At 42.5% G+C, this 21,318-nt stretch overlaps 1 protein-coding gene across 1 annotated transcript in view; it reads left to right on the top strand.

The window, feature by feature from the left end:
- LHFPL6 (LHFPL tetraspan subfamily member 6) overlaps positions 1 to 20,673 on the top strand; it is a 135,976-nt gene extending 115,303 nt beyond the window's left edge. Inside the window, exons 3-4 of the mRNA XM_064728368.1 lie at positions 7,561 to 7,659; positions 20,134 to 20,673. Of these exons, the coding sequence (XP_064584438.1) occupies positions 7,561 to 7,659; positions 20,134 to 20,252 (218 nt within the window). The 3' untranslated portion in view covers positions 20,253 to 20,673. The remainder of the gene's footprint in view (positions 1 to 7,560; positions 7,660 to 20,133) is intronic.
- The last annotated feature ends 645 nt before the right edge of the window (positions 20,674 to 21,318 follow it).

Consider the following 21,318-nt stretch of genomic DNA (forward strand, 5'->3'; position numbering starts at 1 on the left):
CTGCTACAGGAAGGCTGTGGCAGAAAAACCTTGACCTTGAGTGAAACCCTGAACTAACTTGCTGTCTCCCATGTCATGACCCTTGAAGGAGAAATGGGAGGAAATTTGGTGCAGCATAGAATTATGTCTCTGTTTGTGCCTCCATGGCCTGGACACTGGGACGAGTGGTATGAGTCCCTTATGAATTCATTTACATCTGTGAATTCACAGGATTGTACCCTCTCTCAAATGAGGCACTTTAAGCTCAGGGTCAATAAAGATCCAGTCAAATGTCTCATGTTTAGTGGCTGCTAACTAAAGAAAAAACTTTTGCACAAAGTGTTGATCTTGTGTTTAATCCTAATAAAAGCCCATTTCAGCTCCATGTCTGGGTTTCCTGAGGGACAGATACTAACAGCAATGGAAGGGATTGGTGTGATAACATTTCTCTAAGAGAAGAACAACAGAGAGACCAAAGAACAGTGATGGTGCTGAGGGAAGGTAGAAGTGTCACCCTAAAGAAGGGGTGTTCCAGGTGAAGTGCTGGGAGCTGCCATTATAAAGACACTGACAGAATTGAGGCTGGACTCCCAAGGGCATGGGAGCCAGGCTGCCTGCAGCTGGCACAGCCTTGCTTCCCTCTTTCTTCTGTTGGCTCCTGCTGTTCTGCCCAGGCTCTGGAGTTTCTCTCAATCTGTTCTGACCCTTTTCTGTCACTCCATTGCTGCTTGGTATCAGCTCCCAGAGGGCTCTTTGAACAGGGCCTTCAGAAGCTGTGTCTACTGGAGTATTTCGCATCCCAGTTTTTAACCAATTCTTCTTTAAGCTCATTGTTGGCTAAGGTATGTCTGAAAGCAACAGACAACTTCAGGTGCCAGCTCCGTTTTACTTTCACACTCTGGAGTCCCTTTTATAGGAGATAAATGCTTCAAAATCATTACAGTGAGGTGAGTTTTTAAATCACAAGAAACAGAGAGTCAAAGTCCGTGCTACATCTAAAAATTGGTTTTGTTTTGCTTGTCAAGATTACTGTACCTTCAAGTGACAGATGGGAATGTGAAAACTTTCTATCATCCTTGAACATTCAGGCTGGCTAATAGAGAAAAAATGTGAAAGGAAGAATCATCATTAAAATGGTCTTGAAAGTGATGACTTTCAAATTATTGTCTGTCAGCTTCTCCATATGGCCAGAATATCTGTCAGATGAACAGTATACATTAAAAAATCCTTACAAAACAAACAAAACAAAAAGGCAAGTTTTCTTTTTGGTCAGATCTGAAAATAAAAGGGTAAAAAATAGATAAGAGGGGTGAGAAATGAGGAAGATAATTTGAAGTAGATATTTCTCACTAAAAAGTGACTGTACAAAAAGAAACCTTCAGTCTGGTTTTATTTTTATTTGCAGTACATGTATCACGTCTGGCCCATTCCTTTTGTTTTTCTAAGTGAAAATACAAATTGGATTTTTACAAGGCCCACTAAAGGGCTCTTTCCTTCTTCAGAGGCTTCCCAGGGTCCCTGTTACAGCAGTGCAGGCCCCTCTAACTGCTGGGCAAGGAGGCATTTATGGTGCCCAGCAGTCCCTTTCACTGCATTCACAGGGTGTAACTGTCTGGAGCTGAGGATATACAAAAAATGAGTGCATGTAAAAAGCTCTTAACAAGCCCATAATCAAGGAAAGCCACCAAGGGTTCAGTTACCATTTTAAAGTGCATTTTGCAGCAGCAAGCCTCTGAGGCTGAGTCCAAAGATAAGTGCCTCATTCAATGCCATCACCACCTCTCTTTATTCATCAAACTGATGGCTCTCATCATCAGACTTAGCTGAATCATGTGCTTAGATTCACTCACCCTAGGCAAGGGAGAAGGAAGGAGACTATCGAAGGTTTGTCTTTATTTAACAGATTTTGGGGGATGCAATCATTAAATGGACTGGCAAAATAACCAAGAATGAGCCATTTAGCAATCAGGGAATGCTGTGCCCTCAACAAGTGAGAGGAAGAGCTGTGAAACAAGGCTTTCAGCTATGAATGGTCAGGACAGTTGCAATTAATTTATGATGTGATGTCTGCATGCATTGTTTAAGGCACATCAGGTCCTTGAGTGGAGGCTCCCATTGAAATCACAGCAGTAATCTGAGGACAGCCCACCACAGCGATTTGCAAGTTTCCTTTGTTGTGCACTGGCTTTTGCTGATAGGTCTTGGTGTTTATGAGTGCAGTCATTTTGCTCACAGCAAAATCTGGTTAATGTCTCTTGGTTTTTTAATCCTTCTGCATTTGTTCAAGTTCAAGACTTGCTCATATCCAGGATATTCTTGGAGATATTAACAGTGCTTAACATTTTACCTCTTGGAGTAAGCTGTTTGCTGCATGCCACAAATCATTTCTTTATCACTTCAAAGATGAGACCTAGATGTGTGCCAAGCCACTAATGTAATTACTGTCCCTTCCCTGCTGCATCCACCATATGCAGAACCTGTTATGTGTAATTATTTTCAATCACAAACACCACTCCAGACAGACAAGATCATCTTTCAAGTGCTAAGTGTTACTAAAATATGATCATACATAATACTCACAGCAAGAGTGACAGGGAAGGCAGGCTGGAAGGGACAAGGATTACTCTGGATGGTTTAATATTAAGGCATCCACTGTCTGACCCCCTGGTTTGCAGTTTTATAATCTGTAGATCTGGGCAGCTCCTCACTTAGGCTAGTTTTGGAACACTTTTTAAAGGGATCCATCATTCTGCATGGACCACGCAAAGAGCCTAGGGGCTGTCTGGGACCCTCCTAAGTACTGAAGCCAAGGTCTTGATTCCAGCTTTGGATTGCCAAGGCTGGTTGTGCTCAGTCAGCCCTGCATGTCTGTCCCTATGCCTTGCTAGCACATTGAGCCAGATGCAGCATTAACAACAGCAGTGTATCACAGAGCAGGGCAAGGAGCCTGTTTCATTCCCAAATATGGAACCTCTCCAGAAAAGCTGGTCTGTGACAGTGCCAACACCTCCACTGGTACATTGTACATCATCTAAAACAGCTGCCAAGTGCCACCAGCACCTCCACTTGCTGACCCATCCCACTGACTGGGTCCTTCCCAGCTCCAGGCTGCAGCCCGTTTTGTGAAGGTGCCATTTAGGGATCTGCACTTTTCCTTCCCCTTTCAATTTCTTTTCACAACTGTAGTGGATAATGGAAGATGACAGAGAATGGTAATTATAGCAGATTGTTGGTTTTGGTTTTCTTCCTTTAAAAAAAAATGTTATTGGCATCCTAAGCATTTTAAGCAGCTGTAAAGATGGGTGTGGTATCCTGGGTAGCATAGCTGGGTAAATGCAATAACTGCAGAGCAGGCCAGAATGTGACTTTTGAGCTAAACTAGTAACTGCTCTTTACTGAAGCTGCAAAATTAGCTTAATGATTTCCACTGGGTTTGCAGCCCTTGGATTCAACTCGGATCTTTCACTGAATGTTGCAGCTGTTCAGCAGGATCTACATCCTCTGTGATTAAATAAATTGGCTGTGAGCATGTATGAATTATTAGTGGTAATGGTATGCAGCCTTTTTTGCTTTTGCAGGATGTGATGCACACAGTTGCTTACAAACAGGGATGGGTTGATTAGAAGGGAAAGAAGGGACTGAGGGACTTTTGTCCAAGTCCTATTCACACCATAGGCACACTCCACACTTTCAGTGCATACAATAAGGGACCCCAAATGCCAGTTCTCAGCTTCAGTGCCCATGCAGACCAAGGCAGCATCAGCCCTGTTGAAGTCATGTAGAATCCTGCTGAAAGCAATGGGACATGACACACACATGCTCAAGATAAAAATATACCTCAGGGCATAAAGCAAAGTATGTGAAACCTTTTCTTGCTGACTAGCAGGCTCTAAATCTTTGTGGAAGTCTTATGCTATGGCAAATCCCTGAGCCTGGCCTGAACCTTGCCTGCAAGAAGTACTGGAGGACACAAGTGTTGTGTCAAGACACAAATCCACAGCAGGTGCATATGCATCACAAAGGGGAACTGTCTGAAGGTCAGACAAAACCAGCAGAAAACCAGTGATATCAAATGGAATGTCAGAGCTACAGCTTCAAGTCTTGTGGCCAGTGGGTACCTGTGACAAAACAAATATTGATATAAACCTTTTTGCCAGGTGGGAGCTCCTGACACTCTGCTGGTCTCTGAAAGGTGTGTTCACTCAAAGAAGTGCATGAGCTTGCCCATGGCTTTATACCTTTATACCTTGTCCTTTGCATATAAGCATGCTTACAAAGCACCACTCATGCTTTGGGGTCATGTGGCAGCACCAGCAATAGGCAGCTGGTTCCCGTTTGATCTCGTCATCGCAGTCAGTGCAGGCTGTGAGAGGAAAAGAAGCTGCACTGCTCCTGCTCGATGACTGGTACTTCACAAGTGAAACTCAGTGCTGATAAAGCCCCTACCCAGCTGGAGAGCCAGCTGTCACTGGGATAAGGAAGCTTTCTGACATAGTTTTCCCTAATTTGGTTTATCTCTTAATAGGAGGCACAGCTAATGGTGAGGCTCAGTGGTGGGTGCTGTGGGCTGGTTGTTAGACAGTGTTGGAATGCCTTTAAGGGCCAGCATCTATGTGTGAGCTCCTTTGGAGCAATTCAACATTACAGTATATTGCATTGCTAAGGAATTTTTGACTGAATACCAGAATTTATTTTCAGTGAAACTGGGCTTTGAACTTACAGACATAGGTGTACAGAAATGGGAAAAGAGGGGGCTGAACAGGGAAGGAGATAAATCGCCGAGGTTTGTGATCACTGATCCACTGTAGCATCAGAGGCAGAAAGAGCAAACAGGTACTCATGTTTGGGAAAAGATGAGCTGTGTTTGGAGAGTGGCAGTGGGAAGTGCTGTGAGCAATACTCGTGGGAAAAAACCCAGACAACAACCTGTTGCTGCAACAAAACCTAAAGAGAGCTGAAAACAAACAGTCTGTGAATGCAGTGGGCACTAGACACTCTTGCCACCTGAGGAGAGTAATTGGCAAGGGCTGAGTAAGAGCCTGTTCTGGGTTTGGAGGAGCAGCATTGTTATGCTAATAATCCTTTCACTTGCCTGCAGTGCTGCTGTTGTGCGCTCCTGGAAGAACTGGGCAGGAGGCTTTCCCAGGACCTGTTTGTGGGGAAGGGCTGGCTGCAGTTTAATCTGGCCCAAGGCCTGCGGGCACAAACCTGCCGTCCCTCCTACCCCCTGCATACCCCCTGCCCTTTGAGCATTTGCAAGGTCTCCCAGAGTGTCTGTTCAGGTGCACAGGTTGGGTGCAAACAGCCCAGCCGGGGCAGTTCACTTTGGGCAGAGCAGCTCCCGAGCTGTGGCTGCCTGGGCTGGCACTGGGCACCACCAGCAGGGTGGGAGGGGTCAGAACCACGGCAGCACTGGCTGGGGCTGCCACAGTGCACTGGTCTGTGAAGTGACTGGAATCCAGGTGCTTTTTTTTCCTTCCCCGGCCATTCTCATAATCAGTGGTGATGTTCCTCCTTGCCCTGTGGGGTCCTGCCCCTTCCTAGCACACCACCCGTGCTGTCTGTGCTTCACAACACCTTTCTTGCTTTAACAGTTCAAGAGAGAATCAGCAGGGGCTTTTTTGAGAGTCTTAGCTTGTCTTTAACAAAAGTAGACTCAGTTTTGGCCTAAATTCTCTTGTCTGAGAAACATCCTTTCTGAGAATTAGAAGTGACTCTCATTTACATGGATTCTACCAGCTGCCCTTAGCTCTATGGCCCTAGGGGAAAAGAAATGAAATGATACTGTGAAAGATATTAGTGAGGACATTAGAAGCAACCATACCCAGATCAGGCAGAGTTCTGAAAATACCTCACATTCAAATGTCCTTAATTGCTTTTCTCCTGTCACAGCTGTTGGGTGAATGCTCCATCTGAGAGAGGGCTGCCTCAGGGATTTCTTTTTCATTATGTGATGTAGATATGGAGACAGGAGCAGGCAATGACTGCTCAACAAGGGAAGGAAGAAGTAGGCTTGAGCAGCAAGAAGAAAATTGAACTTAGTGGAGGAAGATCCAGGAAGCTAATATTGGGCTTAAACAGGGTCAGGTGTGCTTGGAGGGGCAGCAGAGAAGCTGCTGAGCTACTTTGCTAACAGCCAAGATGCTAAGAGCATTAAACATCTTTTGAAGAAAGATGAGATACCACTTCTGGACTTCAAGGCCTTGCTAAGATGTGTCTTTGAGCAAATCAAGAACATAATAAATTGATTTCCATATCTTATAGGAACATCAGCAATATGAGAAGCTTAGAAATCTTCAAAAGGGAAACAGTAGAAAGGAATTGCAAGTTCCAGGCCCTGAGCCATTATCCCTCTCAGGACTCCTGTTAGACAGGTGTGATGTCCACAGTTACTGTCACAACACCCAGGGCTTTCCTGCCCTGGGAGCACGGCTGTAGAAGTGCTTTGCCAGGGAACACTGCTCCTTACCGTGAGGAGAGGAGGAGCAAGATTATGTGAGGTTGAGAGGTATCCCCAAAGGCAGCAAGTGACAGCTGTAGGGCTTGAAACCTTGTGCTCTGCCTCGCAGGTAAAAGGAACCCCTGCAAACCTTGGGAGGGCTTGCTTGGCTTTACATCCTGTTAAGTGTCAGGTGCTCCTAGCCCATTATCTACACACTGATTTGTTTGCAATCTCATCAATAAGTCCTGATGCAAAGGAGGCAACATTTAAATGTTGTAGCATACATTGAAATGTTCTCTCTAGGCTGTCTGTGTAAAACGCTTTGCCAGCTGCATTGGCCTTTTGGCAGCTGATGCAGTGACAGCTGAGAATGTAATATGGTAAAAATGCCACTTCTGCAAAACAGTCATCGTGCATGGGAGCATTGCTGATTCCCTGTGATGTCTTGTGAAGGGACAGGATTTGCCAAAACACGTCTGTTTGGGGCAGCACCAGTGCTGGAGAAAGCAAAGTGTCTTGTGAATGTTAAACCAAGTATGATAACATGTAAACGACTCAAGACCTCAGTTTTTTCCACTGAATGAATCAGGAAAACTTTGTGGAGTGTGTACCTGTGGTATGCATTGATCAAGTGGTATGAAACCATTACTCCCTTGCTTTTGAAAGAGTGAAAAACAAAGGAAAATGGCAACAGATTAGCACAACTGACAGTTTTCCTGATGGAACCTAGGTGGACCCTGATTGATTGTTGTTTTAATTAATCAGAAGCAATCAGCTTGTAAATGGTGGCATTAATACACTTCTATTTAACCACATGTTGTGTATTCCAAAGTGCATTTTAAGCCATTCTGGAGAGTAGAAGAGAAATCTAAAAGCTCTCAGATAAAAGCTTCAGAAGCTGAGCACGGCTTCTGATGCTGAACTGCTCAGACAGACTCCATCCCATAGACCACCTCTAAAACACTGCCGCAGAAGGCAGCAGTCCAAATGGTTTTTTGTCTATTTTTAGGAGAAGAAGAGACTTCTTTTTCTCTGGGATTCCCTAATTGCAGTTTGACACTTTGATTCCCAAGTGGCAGCCTGTGTTTAAGCTAATGGCAATTGCTTGCATAAACTTTTATTTCCTTTTCTCTCCATAGGTTTGTTGATTGGCTCTGGTTGTGCCCTCTATCCTCTTGGCTGGGACAGTGAAGAAGTCAGACAAACCTGTGGAAACCTTTCCAACCAGTTTGAATTGGGTGAGTCATCACCAGGGCATCTCAGCCACTTTAGACTCTTCTATGTGTTGGCCACAAAAGCAAACTAGGATTTTAAAAGCACAGGCCTGGGGAAGCAACCTACCAGTGTGTGGTAGGCTAATCATACTGAAAAATTCTGCAATGGTGCCAAGGCAGGGGATTTCAGATGGATCTCTGGAAATATTTTCCAGAAGAACATTATAAAAGAAAATGTATGTATTTATGCATGTATGTGTGCATATTTTAAGAAATAAATCAGATTTAATGGTTTTGCAATATGGAAGCTAATGCTCCTGGAGGTCTTGACAGGGTAGACAGAGGCATACCATCACAGCTCACATCAAGGTAATTCTCCATGAGTGCAATTGGCTGTCTCTGAATTCTGGGATGTTTATGGCCTTCTAACACAAGCCTGCGGTGTATTTGTATGTGAGTCACATACTTGGGAAGCTGGCAAATAACACTTGCACCCTATGTTTGCCCTCTCCCAAACAAGCTACTTGTCTTACTGCTGCTGACTGCTCTGTGCCTGGAATGAGAGCCAGGGATGCAGCCACATGGGGCTCACACCTGTGCTTTCTCTGCAGGGCTCTAGAAAACAAGGGAACAGCAGCAATCTAAGAACTAAGCAATGTGGATGATCAGGATCTGATGTGTGAATGCGCATCTGAGTGCTTTTTTAGCTGGAAGGATCAATGCACTTGCTGATACCCTTCTCTTTAAGTATTCCCTGATCCCATGCCACTTGAGGAAGAGGGGGATCTGCAATCCTCCTGAAGGAATAGGAGGGACTGAGCACCTTGACTCCCCACAGACTTGAGAGCTTTTGCTCCTAAGCATACAGAGCTCCCCATTTCCAGCTCTTGAAAGCTAAACCTTAGTTAAGGTTTACCTTTCCATAGGTGTGCATGCAGGACTTGTGCAGGGCCTGACAGTAATCCCAGTGCAAGGAGTAGTAGATAAAAATGGTCTAATGGGTTAAAGGCAAACCTGCTGCATCATCACTTGATTTTACACTCATGTTCCTGTCAGATTTCAGGATTAAGGAGATTTGTTTCCATCTCAGAGGTATTTCTTGACAAGATGTGCAATAGAATTGAGGTTGAAAGATTAAAAATTATTGCTTTGGGAAAGATGCTCCAGGCCACTCCCCCTACAGAATTCCTGTGGTCTTTTGAGTGCATTTGATCTGGCAGGGGACCAGAAATTCTCATAACCAGTATTAGCACCCATCACTACAGTGCCACTGATGTCTTATCAGCAAACACCTATGGTGTTGCTCAGAGGGTGTTTAATGTACTCTAGAAGCTTTACCTTGTTATTCTGAACCCTAATATCCTTCTGTGCTGTTGATATTAAATTTGCTCTTCAGCAAAGTATAAAAAGTTCCTGCAAATTTTTTATTCACCTAATAATAGAAGGATTTAGACACAGAGGGGAGAGAACAATAAGAACAGAAATATGTAGTTAACTAGCAGGAAAAAAAAAAGTTCCAGAATTAGATTCCCAGTTCCATGGAAAGATGTGTCAAAGGATGTAGTAGAAAGACCAGGCAAAACTCTGTGGTAACTGTTGCAGGGAAGATTCAGGTTCATCCCTGACCATGGCAAATCCTGTGTGGAAGCCTGAAGTAGTTCCTGGCCAGCCCATTGAGCAGTGCACCCTTTGAAAGGCCAGCTAGCACCTCACTGGTGCACGCTGATTCCTGCTCTGCCATGCCAAGCTCTGCCTCTGGGGCTCTGGCTTGTGTCCCATGTTTGTTCCCAGGTGCAGAAGAGTATTACCTTCCAGTTATTTCTCTGCAGAGTCACAGAAGGTGGGTGTTGTGAGAGTATGAGTATGCTTCTTCAAAGCCCTTGGGCAGATACAAACTGTTACACTTAAACACTGCCATGTTCACAGTCAGAGCAGTCTCTTAGACCACTTCACTGTCTCAGTATTGACTCATGAGTCAGATATTTGCATAAATTGAGTCACTCTGCCTTAAAAGTCAGCAAAGAAACCAATGTGGAAAATGTCATCTGGCAGCTCTCCTTCCAGATACACGTAAGGACCATCAAAAGTCTCTGTGTGTTTTCTGGGGCTGGAGCACACAGCCCCTGTGTGACACGTGCCTAGACTTGACAGCAGTGCTGGTCTCACCGATCTGCTGCAATCGTATGTCAACACATTAATTTACAGATCATAATGAGAGCTGAAATTTGCTGCAGTGATTTGTGCTAGGCAGCCCTGCCACTAAAACATCTCCTTTCCACGTACATTGGCAGTGAACTTAAATGCTTGGCTATGATTTTTTCTTACTTAATGTCAGTGTCTGTTTGATGGTGTGTTATCAAAACCATCTGTAAAGAAGAGGTTCTGTCAGAGGGCCATTTAATAACCACGCTGCTGGTCTTCCATAAATACCTCTTGGTTGGTGATAACCCCAACCCTCTAGGTTTCTTCTGAATCATTAGGGACTGGCATACTCATTATAGCCTACAGGCCTAAAATGATGTTTCAAAGACCTAATCTTACTAAGTCTCAAGACAAATTTAAGTAATTATTGCTTTCATTTGAATATTTAATTTGATTAAGCTGCAATGATATGCTTTTTGTTCCTGAGCCTGGGAAATGGTTTGTCTGAAGAACCATGCTGCATTCAAAATCCACTCTCAGAAAATCTGAGCTGCTGTGAGCCCTGCACTGGTTTGTTAATGGGAGAAAGGGTGATGATGGGTGCTGGTCCTGCACCCCCTGCTGCTGTGGGTGTCAGTGAGGATGACAGAGAGGATAATTCAGCTCCTGGTGTCTCTCAAAGGAGATGTGTTCACAGGAATGCTGATCAGCAGACAACATTCAGCCTTCTCTTCCAGGATGGCAAAACAAGTGCTGCAGCCTGGGCTATAGGGAACATGTGTGAGCAGCTGGGAGAGGGTCAAAGCTCAACAGGTTTGACCACAGAGTCAGCAAAGGAGGGGGTTCAGCACTGATGCTTGTTCTGGACTTAGAAAAAATCAGGGGGGGAAATGGTTGAGGTTGAAGGTAGAAAATAAAAGCCAGGAGCTGCAATCTGTATTATAGGAGGATGAAGAAGAACAAGAGGCAGGTGCAGATGAGGGACAGCAAGAACTCTCTTGGGAAGCAGCTGAACTGTGCACTGTGATATGTAATGTCAACCAGAAATATACTAGAATAAATAATTAAATGAAAACTTTTGCTTAATGAAAACATGACAAACTCCTGCCTCCATAGCATGCTCATAACTAGAGAGAATAAATAAACAGCAATGCTAAGAACCCAGGAAAAAAAGGCAAATCTTTAGTGGGTGTGCTAGATAAGAAATGCCATGTCTTCAGGCACTCTGAAAAGGCATTAGACTTACAGGCACTCCAAATAGTGCTGAGATGGCTCATATTGTGATGAGGGACCCCTCCTTCCACCCCTGCCAAACCCACACATTTCTGTGTAGATTCCAAAGTAGTATTTAAAAAGGCTGCAGGAAAAATAATTTTTAATTAATGCCTTAAATTTAAGTGGATTTGAGTATTCTTTTCTCAAAAACCTGAGCTGACAGTGTAAAATACCCATCAGTTTGCTGCTCTCTTTAAAAACTGATATTTATTTGATTTTTATTAAGTGAACTATGTCCAAAGGATTCACTTAAACAGTTATGTATTTAATTGGGCTATTTTTTTTCAATCAAGTAAAAGTGGTTGTATAGCTCCATCTCTGACAAAGAGGAATTATTCTTCAAATGAAGATACCCTGCCAAGGACAACTCCATTTGTTGATTAAATTACATTCAATAGCTGAGCTGTTTTGCAAAGGGAGATGGGGAAAAAGCTCCATAAATAGACACCATAAAGACCTCCATAAAGAGGCTGGTGCACCTGTAGGGGCTAGCTCCCTGCTCTTCTCTAGAAGTATAGTTTTGCCATCAGGAAAAGAAGCCCACTGATAGATTAGGCATTGACAAATGACCTATTGCAAATATTGTTGAGAGGTCAAGGCCATGACAGGTTTGTTCTGTGGTGCTCTGCTTGTAGATCCCAGTTTCCCAGCAGTCAGCATGACCTCTACAAAGGTCGTGGAGCCCCACTCCCTATTGCAGCATCCCATCTGGATCACAGGTCACACGGGAGCAGATTTCTCACTGAAACACTAGATTATGAACAGGAGAAATCTTCTACCACTGTTTTAGGGTGTTAAGTCCTAGAAATAGGGCAATACAAATAAATGGGGGCAAGAAAAACAGAGGTGTTTATGTTTTAAAGCAACACAGTTTCTTGCTCATTGACTGAGTCAAAGTCCGTACTCTAATTTGGCAACAGGCTAACAGTGCCTGAGGTGGAGACTGGAGTAGGAACTGAGCAGTGCTCAGAGGGACTGCCTTTCATTGAGGATGGATCAAAGCCACCCTGATCTCTTGTCACCATGCAAACTGTTACTGTTAAATTGCATTATTCTGGATTTGCCTGTAGGCCCATTCAGGGCAGCAGTAACGTGGCACATCAGGATGGAGCTGCTGACTGAAGGGTGTAAAAGTGAGTCAGACCTACGAAATCCCTGGGCCTGCAAAAGGAATTAGCCGGCAATTTCCCAAAAGTAACTGTCATTAGGGCATATCATATAGCACACATTCACTTTTGCTGAGCTGGAGGCACTAATACCATTTTATTTTCATTTCTAAATGTAATACACAAGAAAAACAGATGGAAAAGAGGTGTTTTATCAGGAAATTCATTAAAGTGAGGGACTCTGCATTAAGGTGAAAGTAGGCACAAAAGTGAAGACTGCACTAGACATTTGCAAAAGCTTCCACATTCTGCATATTTAAGCTGTGTGAAGAAATCTTCTGAACTTGCATGACTGTTTTAAAGGGGCAATGTGAGTGTACATGTGTGAACACATTTGTATTGGTTTTGAAAGTCTAAAATCAACGTGAGACTGATATTTTTTTTCCATTGATTTCCCTGGGTGTGCATGTGGAAACTGTTCAGTTTTACGTGCTGATGTCTGTTGTGATGGGTGCAGAGGCAGCCAAGTTGCACAGGAGGTCCCAGAGAGGTCAGAGCATGCTCAATTTAACTCACAAAATCAAGCCTCAGCTCAATCTGGTGAAAGAGCACTACAAGACCAATACTTAAAAGCCCAAACAGAAAAATGTTTATATTGAGTAAGATTCACTTATTGAAACATAGATGACTCATGTCATCATGAGCCACCAGCTGCCACTTCCCAGCCACCAGATGTATGAAGTGATGCTCGGTACTTATTAGCCAGGGAGTGTGAAGACATGAAATTTAAGATAAACTCCATTTTTAATGGAACTTTTTTTAACTACTTGGCAGATATTTTTTCTTTCTTTGACAAAATACAGTAGCTCTATCTCTTCCTTCATGGTCAGAGACCTCCTTGACCTGGGGGTCAGCTGCAGCAGCAACCAAAGCTGATAGCTCCAAACAGACAACTTCGCTTGCTGTCTGTGGACTGCTGTGAAAGGGCACACCTGGCCAAAGTCACTATCTAGAGAGAAGCTTAAAAGCCTGACTCCCATCCTGAACTAACCAAGCAGCTGGATTGGCCTCAGAAGCTCTCAGGAACTTCTCTCCTGATGGATATTTGTTTCAAAAATCGTTATTATTAAGGTTCCCTTTTGCTACTTTTAGAGGGATTGAAATATTTTAAAGAAAACCATTGCCTTGATAATTACTTTTGCTGTGGAAATGTTAGAGTAAATGATCTTTAAAGCACTTTCCAAGCAAACAATGAAGTTACTAAAACAGCATAAAAAGAAAGCAGAAAGCAGTGTGGATGTAAAAAAGGCTTTGTATACTATTTAATTTGTCTTAGGTGGCATCATTTCAGCATCTGGCTGAATGTTGACATTGAGTGCTAAAGTGTCAAGAAAAGGATTTAGAAGGGAGGACAATTTGTTAGTACCCTATTAAAAGCAAAACATTCAAAGGTGTTTTTCTATAAGCAGTCTATCTGAAAAAGGCATTTTTCTTGTTTGCAGATTGTCTGCAAACAGCTCAGGGATTTCACACGTTCACTTTTTGATTGGAGCTGAGCACAACCTTTACAAGCATACTTGAGCTGCAGCTGCTGAGTTCTTAGATAAATGACTGAGTAAACTACGTGCTAGTAAAGGAAGTATTCCATCAAGAAACATTTCCTCTTTAGTGCTACCCAAACAGCTTCCATTCTTAAATCTTTGTAAGCTTTTGGTGACTATATCAAGGTCCACATATATTCTGTCTAACATAAGGAGAAACTATTTACAAGAGCACAAAGTGGCAGGTCAAGGGGGAATTGCTTCAAACTGAAACAGTAGGTTTAGATATTAGGAAGAAATTCTTTACCGTGAGGGTGGTGGTGAGGAACAGGTTGCCCAGAGAAGCTGTGGATGCCCCATCCCTGGCAGTGTTCAAGGCCAGGCTGGATGATCTGAGCACCCTGCTCTAGTGGAAGTTGTCCCTGCCCACGACAAAGGGCATGGAACTAGGTGATCTTTAAGGTCTCTTCCAACCCTGTCCATTCTATCATTCCATGATAAGGCACATACCTTCATTGCCAGAATTAGACATGGTCATGCAAGAGCCTTCTGCAGTCAGTAGACATTAGCAGCAGCGTCCAGAAAGGGACTCAGACCACCTGGAGCAACTACTTGGTACTCTTTATTATTTAAAAAGTGCAACTGAACTGGTTGTTTGGAATCCCTTCCCAGTTAAAAGGGAGAAAAATAGGAGCTACCTGAGCAGGGTTCATCTGCTGTACTTTACATGTTTACTTTAAGAGGAAATACAGCACAAGTGACTTTTCTTTTTCGTACTCTCTGAAGGGAGTCTGGGGTACTAGTCCAGTGTGAATCTTGGCATTGTGCGTGTTCAGAGAGAGGGGAAATTGATTTCCCTTCTGCACTAGGTGAGCTTTCTGCTGACTTCTTGCAGGAGGCTGAGAAAGCTCCTCATTAGCAGCACATAAGCTATTTGCTCCTGGGAATTTGAGATTTGTAACTGACACTGGGTATAGGTTTCTCCATCATTGCTCCATGAAATGCACACCTACAGCACATTCGAAGTTTGATTAAACAAAATTATGTGATCCTATAAAGAAAGGAGGATTTGATCATATATATGTGTCGACATACAGCAAGACTAAAAAATTTCAATTTGGTTTTTTTTTCCTCACTTTTTACCCTTCAGAACTTTATGAAATTTTATGCATTTAGTTAAAGACCAATTCTAAGTTACCAAAATAAAAATATACATGCATTTAAAAATTATATGTTTTTTTAAAAGATAAATCCATTGAGAAGATCATATCTGCAACAGAAAAAGTAACCAGCTCCACCGAATTCATTATTTTGTATCAGGCTGTTTGCTGGGCTGCAGTTTTACCTTATATAGTGTTGTCTCTTTGTTTCACATAACTACTTTAATTCTTTCTGGAGGCATACCAAGTTTCAACTTCTTTTCCTGCTTTTGCAGCTGATTTCACATGACAGTTTTTCATTGTTACTGTGTCAAGAAAAAGATCTTCAGCTATTTAATTTATCTTGGCTTTGTTTCAAAATAGGTTTAACTTCTTATTAATTAGCTGATTATCTTTTACATTCATTTATGTCTTTCAAATTTCCAAATCCCAGTGTATCCCTTAGCATCACACTTTTTTCTTTTTTTTTTCCTGACTACTTTTCCAACACCCTGATTGATGATGTGAATTCACATTCTCTATAGTACAGTACTCTCTTGTGAATCTGTTAATTAGAATTCCTGTACAACTTCTTGGAAGTAAGAATTGTAGGTTTTATTTTTGAAGGTATATAATTTGTTCTCTACAGTCTGGCTAATTCTGAAACCTTTTCTCCTTCAACTTGGAAAATAGGCTGTACTTAAGGTTAATTGATTAGAGTTTGCCAAATACTCCAGACTGCAAGTCCAGGATAGTCTTAAAATTAACAGCAAAAAAGGTACAAATATTTAAGATACTAAGTCTTGCAATTAACTGGTTTGCATCCAAGACACTTTCATATTCCGGATATTTTTTCATAAGTGGCAATTATTGGTTATTTTAGATGAAACCATATGTTATTTCCAAGACCTTGATAACTATATGTGATAATTATTTATAAGACATCATGAATAGAAATCCTGGTAAAATTACATTTTGGCAACTGGATCCTGGCACAGCTCCATGGTAGATCAAGTATCTAAGTATTTTCTGTTGCCAAATTTTACTTACTCCCAAATTTTTCTTAGTCTTTATTTGCCTATATATTCAAGAGGAGGAGGGAAGCAAGGGGATTCATATCCTGGCCTCAAGGATCACATTAGAAATCAGGAAAAGACATGGAAGTGCTTTTTAGTAAGCCCATTCATCACTGCAAAACTACCTTTCCATATTTACTGATTTCTTTTGGTTTAGTAAATACTGTCTTAGATTCTGTGGGACTCTTTTCTGTAAATTTCCTTTTGATAGTGTCCTTGCTCTCCATAATTTTTGTCCTCTGTCCTCAGGGAACATGATTTTTCTCAATCCTCTTAAGAAAGAGTGGAATGTTTCCAGTCTTTAATTTCTTTATTTGCTTAGAAAATGGCCATCCATGTCTATAGCTGCAAGCTCCATTATTCTGTTATTTCAGTGCTCATCCTGACACTTTCTTGCTGCCAATCCCAGTAAAACAAAGGTGAAAACAAAGTTCTTAATGGCTGGCTACAAGCTTGTCTGAGCCAACTTGGACAGTCCTGCTTCACTGAACAACCAAGAGCTCCAATTATTTATGCTCTCTTAAAAAAAAAAAAATCTAGAATTAACAAAGTGCTGAAGTGCTGAAGCCACAGCTTCTCCCTCAATAGTGACCTGTCAGGTGTAGACTGATTTGTTCAAAGCAACACCATTTCTGTGCAGAAAAGCAAGCTGCTGTGATGCTTGTCATCTCTGTCAGCTAGAAAAGCACTTCAGCTGCTGGGAATTTACTTTGGCACAAACTCAGATCAGCCCATCTTAGGAGCAAGAACATGTGCACATTCTTGCTCGCACCTCCACACCCTCAATGGATGGAGACTCCTCTACCTATGTGTATCTCTATTTATATATCTATATCTATGTCCCCCATCTATATCTATATCTATATCTATATCTATATCTATATCTATATCTATATCTATATCTATATCTATATCTATATCTATATCTATATCTATATCTATATCTATATCTATATCTATATCTATATCTATATCTATATCTATATCTATATATCTATATCTATATCTATATATCTATATCTATATATCTATATATCTATATATCTATATCTATATATCTATATATCTATATATATGTGTGTATTCTAATGCATCTTTCAGGGAAACAACAGAGCTTTTGTGCCTTTCTGTGTGTGTGAAAATTGACATGCTTTCAACAACTGCTTTAATTCTATCAAGTATTTAGGTAGTGTTGCTTCTCATTTTAGAACTTTGACATTAAAAAAAAAGGGAAACTGCAGTGCTGGATTTCTAATATTTTATATGACAGGCTTCATGAATGCAAACTGCTCTATTTGATGGTTGAATTTAAGCCTCAGTTCTGCAAATCTCTTCAACATTTGCTTAACACTGAAACACAACTAGTCCTGCTGGTGTCAGTGCAGTAATAGTTTCTCAACTCTGCTTTTTATAAAGCTTTCTGTTACTTTTAAAATGAGTGTTTTATATCAATGTGAAGCAGAAGTAATTTTACAAAAACTGCAACCCAATTATTGATAACCAGCAATCTTTCTTTAGGATGCAGTAGACTAAAATAGGCCATACATGTGGTAAAATGAGAACACTGAAGCAGAAACAATAACTCTACAATGTTTTCCTCCTTGTGTAATTTAGCAATAAAATGCCTGTCATTGTTTCATTTTGACACGTGGCTATGCAATGTAGGCATTCATTGCAATGGTACCTTTGAGATGGATTATCTCTGGTCCTTTATCTATCCTTAACTATACTTGCAATGAAAAGTATAGCTAAGTCCTATACCTTCAGACACCTGCCCTGCTGCAGGCTCCTTTTCAGCACAGCAGCTTGAAATTCTGTTCTGCTGAGCATCATCCGAGTACAGATCAAGCTGTTCTTTCCAAGGCCTCCCATTGCTCTTGACATGGGCTGGAAATAATGGCTAGGTTTATTGCTGTGTTATTATTGCTCTAAGGTCAAGCTCCCAGCTCTTTCATCCATTCTCCTGCTCTCCCATTCTTTCATTTGCTCATCTTGACCCAACTCACACTTGTGAACTACATTGCATTTGTTAGATCAAGAGGCTGCCTGCCTACCGTGCCTCAGAGCATTAAGTAGGGCAGTGGTCCTTTGGGTCCTTTCCCTGGGGAATGGATCATGGTCTGGAGAAATAAATGTTATTCTCTTCAGCCAAGAGTGAATGTGTGTGTTGTATCTGTTGAACACATCTCTGGCACTGATTCAACAGTTCTTTCTTCTTAATGTGTACACACATGCTCTCTCCCACTGCTGAGGCACAAAAGTTGAAATCACACCATACATAAAGGTCAAATTTACTTCGTTCTGTCCTGCTTAGGTTACAGCTTTGGGCAGTGCCACCAGGTGAATCTTCAAGCTCTTTTTGAGGTAGTAATTTGACATTTTCTCTACCTGGAAACATCATGATGAGAAAAATTTACTTTTTCAAGCTGCAATTACAATTCTCTAGTTTTTTGAATATTTTGCAATTTAAGAATACCTATCAGATGGAGTCCATCTCATCACAAGAAATGCTCTAGCACACCCTGCTCTGGAATAAACATGATAATTTTCAAAGTGATCCAGTGAGTTTAAACCTGTGATGTAGGCTTAAGTCTGTTTTTGAAATTCCCAGCAGAAGCTCAGGACAGGGTGTGTACACAGCCAAAGCAATAGGTGGCCCAGAGACAGGTCTCTCCACAGACTGCTGAGTGACTGGGCAAGTGTCAGCGTCAGGGACATTGCCAGGCACTTGACAGCTCTCCAGGATTTCTGGTGGCCTTCTCTTCACGAAGTCAGACTCTCTGTATAGTCTTCTGTAAGGAAGGCAAGCATGGTGCTATCTACAGAGCACAGCCAGATGACAAACCAAGTAAATCTCTCTGTCTGCTCCAGCACATTAAGGAGAGAGGCTAGTGAACTCAAGCCAAGGCCGCAAGTCCTCAAGTCCCCTTGGTCACATCAGGATCTTTGTTTCACTGGACATTTTTTAAATAAAAATTTGTGAGGGTTATGAAGAATAAAAAATGAAACAAGTATTATGCTTCCTGCTGAGGTGTCAGCCTGAGATCTTCAAAGTGACCAGAAGCATAAGTGTTGCCTCCCACTAATATCTCCTTACAAAGCCTGCCAGACAATATCCTGCAGACAGTGGTGGTGCTGTCTGCCTTGAGGCATGTGAATGCCTTGAACATGTTAAGATGAGCAGACATTTTGTGTTTCTTGTGCCTGAGGCAAGATTAGCTGAGTTCATAATTGCCTGAACCTCAAGCCTGGCCCTCAGGGATGCCATTGGGACAGAATACCAGCATGACACCTATTTCTAGATGGAAACTCTGTTAACACCTTCTGTTCTCTGAAGGGAAGGATGGTTTCTGCTGCTTTTGGGAAGGCTGGGAAAGAAGTGTTGCATTGTTGCTTGTGTCTTACTGAGAGCACTCACTGCTCAAAGCAGGGTGATATCACCCAAGGTGTCAACAACACAGAAAGAACCGCAGTGCTAACAAGTCCCAAGCACTCAAAAAAGACAAAGATTATGCAGCCCAAGTGAAAATGGATTTTGAGATGGATTTAAATCCTGAGGAGTAGCAACAGCCATCTCCTTGCTTTTGGATATCTCTAAAGAGGCTTCCTCCCTGCTGCAGCTGCTGTTTTCCTGATCTCCTCCCCTACTGCAGGCACAGTGCCTGAAAGGGAAGTAATCACTTTATGGTCCACTATGAGATTCCCCGGCACCATTTACTGTTGATGAGTTTGACTGTATAAAGATGCTCAGGCCGTTAAATGGATTGAAAGCCATATTGTGACCCTCATTAGACAGAAGATCAGTGAATTTTTCAGTAATGGGTTTTGACCTCAGGTAGGGGTAGGGAAATTTGTCTATTTTTTTTATTTCTGGGCTTTGTGCTTCCATTGCCACAGCAGCCCCCTGATGCTGTGGCGTTCCCCTGATGCTGCTACCCTTTGGGGATGGTCAGGGTCGATGCCTGCGTGAGGGGATGTGAGCAGGTCCCCCATACCCTGGTTAGGATCTCCCAGCAGTTCTCAGCCGCATCCGGCTTCCAATTCCCGCACTGGAGTGGCAAAGCCTGAATTACACCCCGTGTTCCCTGTTGGAGGTGGGCACACAAGTGGGCTGAAATCTCCGAAAAGTGCTTTCCTGGGCGGGCAGAAGGGGAGGGTGGTGGCGGCAGTGCTTTCCCCCCATCTAACACTGACCCTTGTCCCTGTGTTTGCCTTGCAGGGACCTGCCACATCGGCTGGGCCTACTACTGCACGGGCGGGGGCGCGGCGGCCGCCATGCTGGTGTGCACTTGGCTCGCCTGCTTCTCGGGCAAGAAGCAGAAGCAATACCCCTACTGAGCCGGCCCTGGGCAGGGGCCCTGCCGGGCTCACCCAGGTCTGCTGGACAACGGCGACGGACAAGGAATTTTCAAATGCTTTCTCTCGGGAGCAGGACGGCGGGCGGCCCCAGGGTGGCAGGGAGGTGCAAAGCCACCCGGCGGGCTGGGCAGGGACCGGCTCTCTCACCCGAGCCTGCTCAGGGTCTGCTCCACAAAAATATAAGCAAGGAAAACTCTGCTTTGGCAAACGGTGAAATTCTGCATGCACCAATTACTGGACAGGCTGGTGAGGGGTGGCAGCGCCCACGTGCTGGGGTAGCGCCTGGCAGCCCCTCAGTGCGGCGCTCCCAAAGCACACACGCACGCACGCACAGATCTTGACCATGGCACAAAATAGGTAGAGGGGGAAACTTTTTTTTTTTTGGTGCGATTCTTCTTTCTTTTCCTTTTTGTTTTCTCTCTCTTTTTTTTTTTTTTTTTTTTTTTTTTTTTTTTTTTTTTTTTACTTCTCTCTGGTGGTTTAAGACTTGGTGTTGCAACACTTTTTAATCTATACATTAAACTTAATAAAAGGACCAATAAGCCACTTTATCAGTGTTTTGTATAATCTCTATACATTTTTCTTCCCCAAACATTTATCCACTGCTTATTCAGCCCTATATAACTTTTATTAAGACTCTGTGTTTTCAGCATTATTCCAAAATGCAACATAATTACTTGGCATATGTACCCTTACTATAGTACTTTTTATGAAATGCAGTAAATGGACATTTTCATGTCCATTGGAAATTCCACTCACGGTACTGTAGATCTCTGTTGGTTATGTACAACTAACAGCAAACTTCTTCCAGACATAGATTTCTGTTGCTGTTATGTTTAGCTCATTGATGTTGTATTGTGCTGTACCATGTTTATTATTTCAATATTCATTTTTGTAAAATATATATATAATATGTGCTATTTTATGTTTGTATTTGAAAAAATCTCTGTAAATAAATTTTTCCTTGATCAATACTTGCAATGTATGGTTGTGCCAGTAGATGAAACAGTTCCTATTCCAACTCTCCACTGGAAAACATCTCAGA

Source organism: Zonotrichia leucophrys, chromosome 1 (genome assembly GCF_028769735.1).
Source record: "Zonotrichia leucophrys gambelii isolate GWCS_2022_RI chromosome 1, RI_Zleu_2.0, whole genome shotgun sequence".
Lineage (NCBI taxonomy): Eukaryota > Metazoa > Chordata > Aves > Passeriformes > Passerellidae > Zonotrichia > Zonotrichia leucophrys.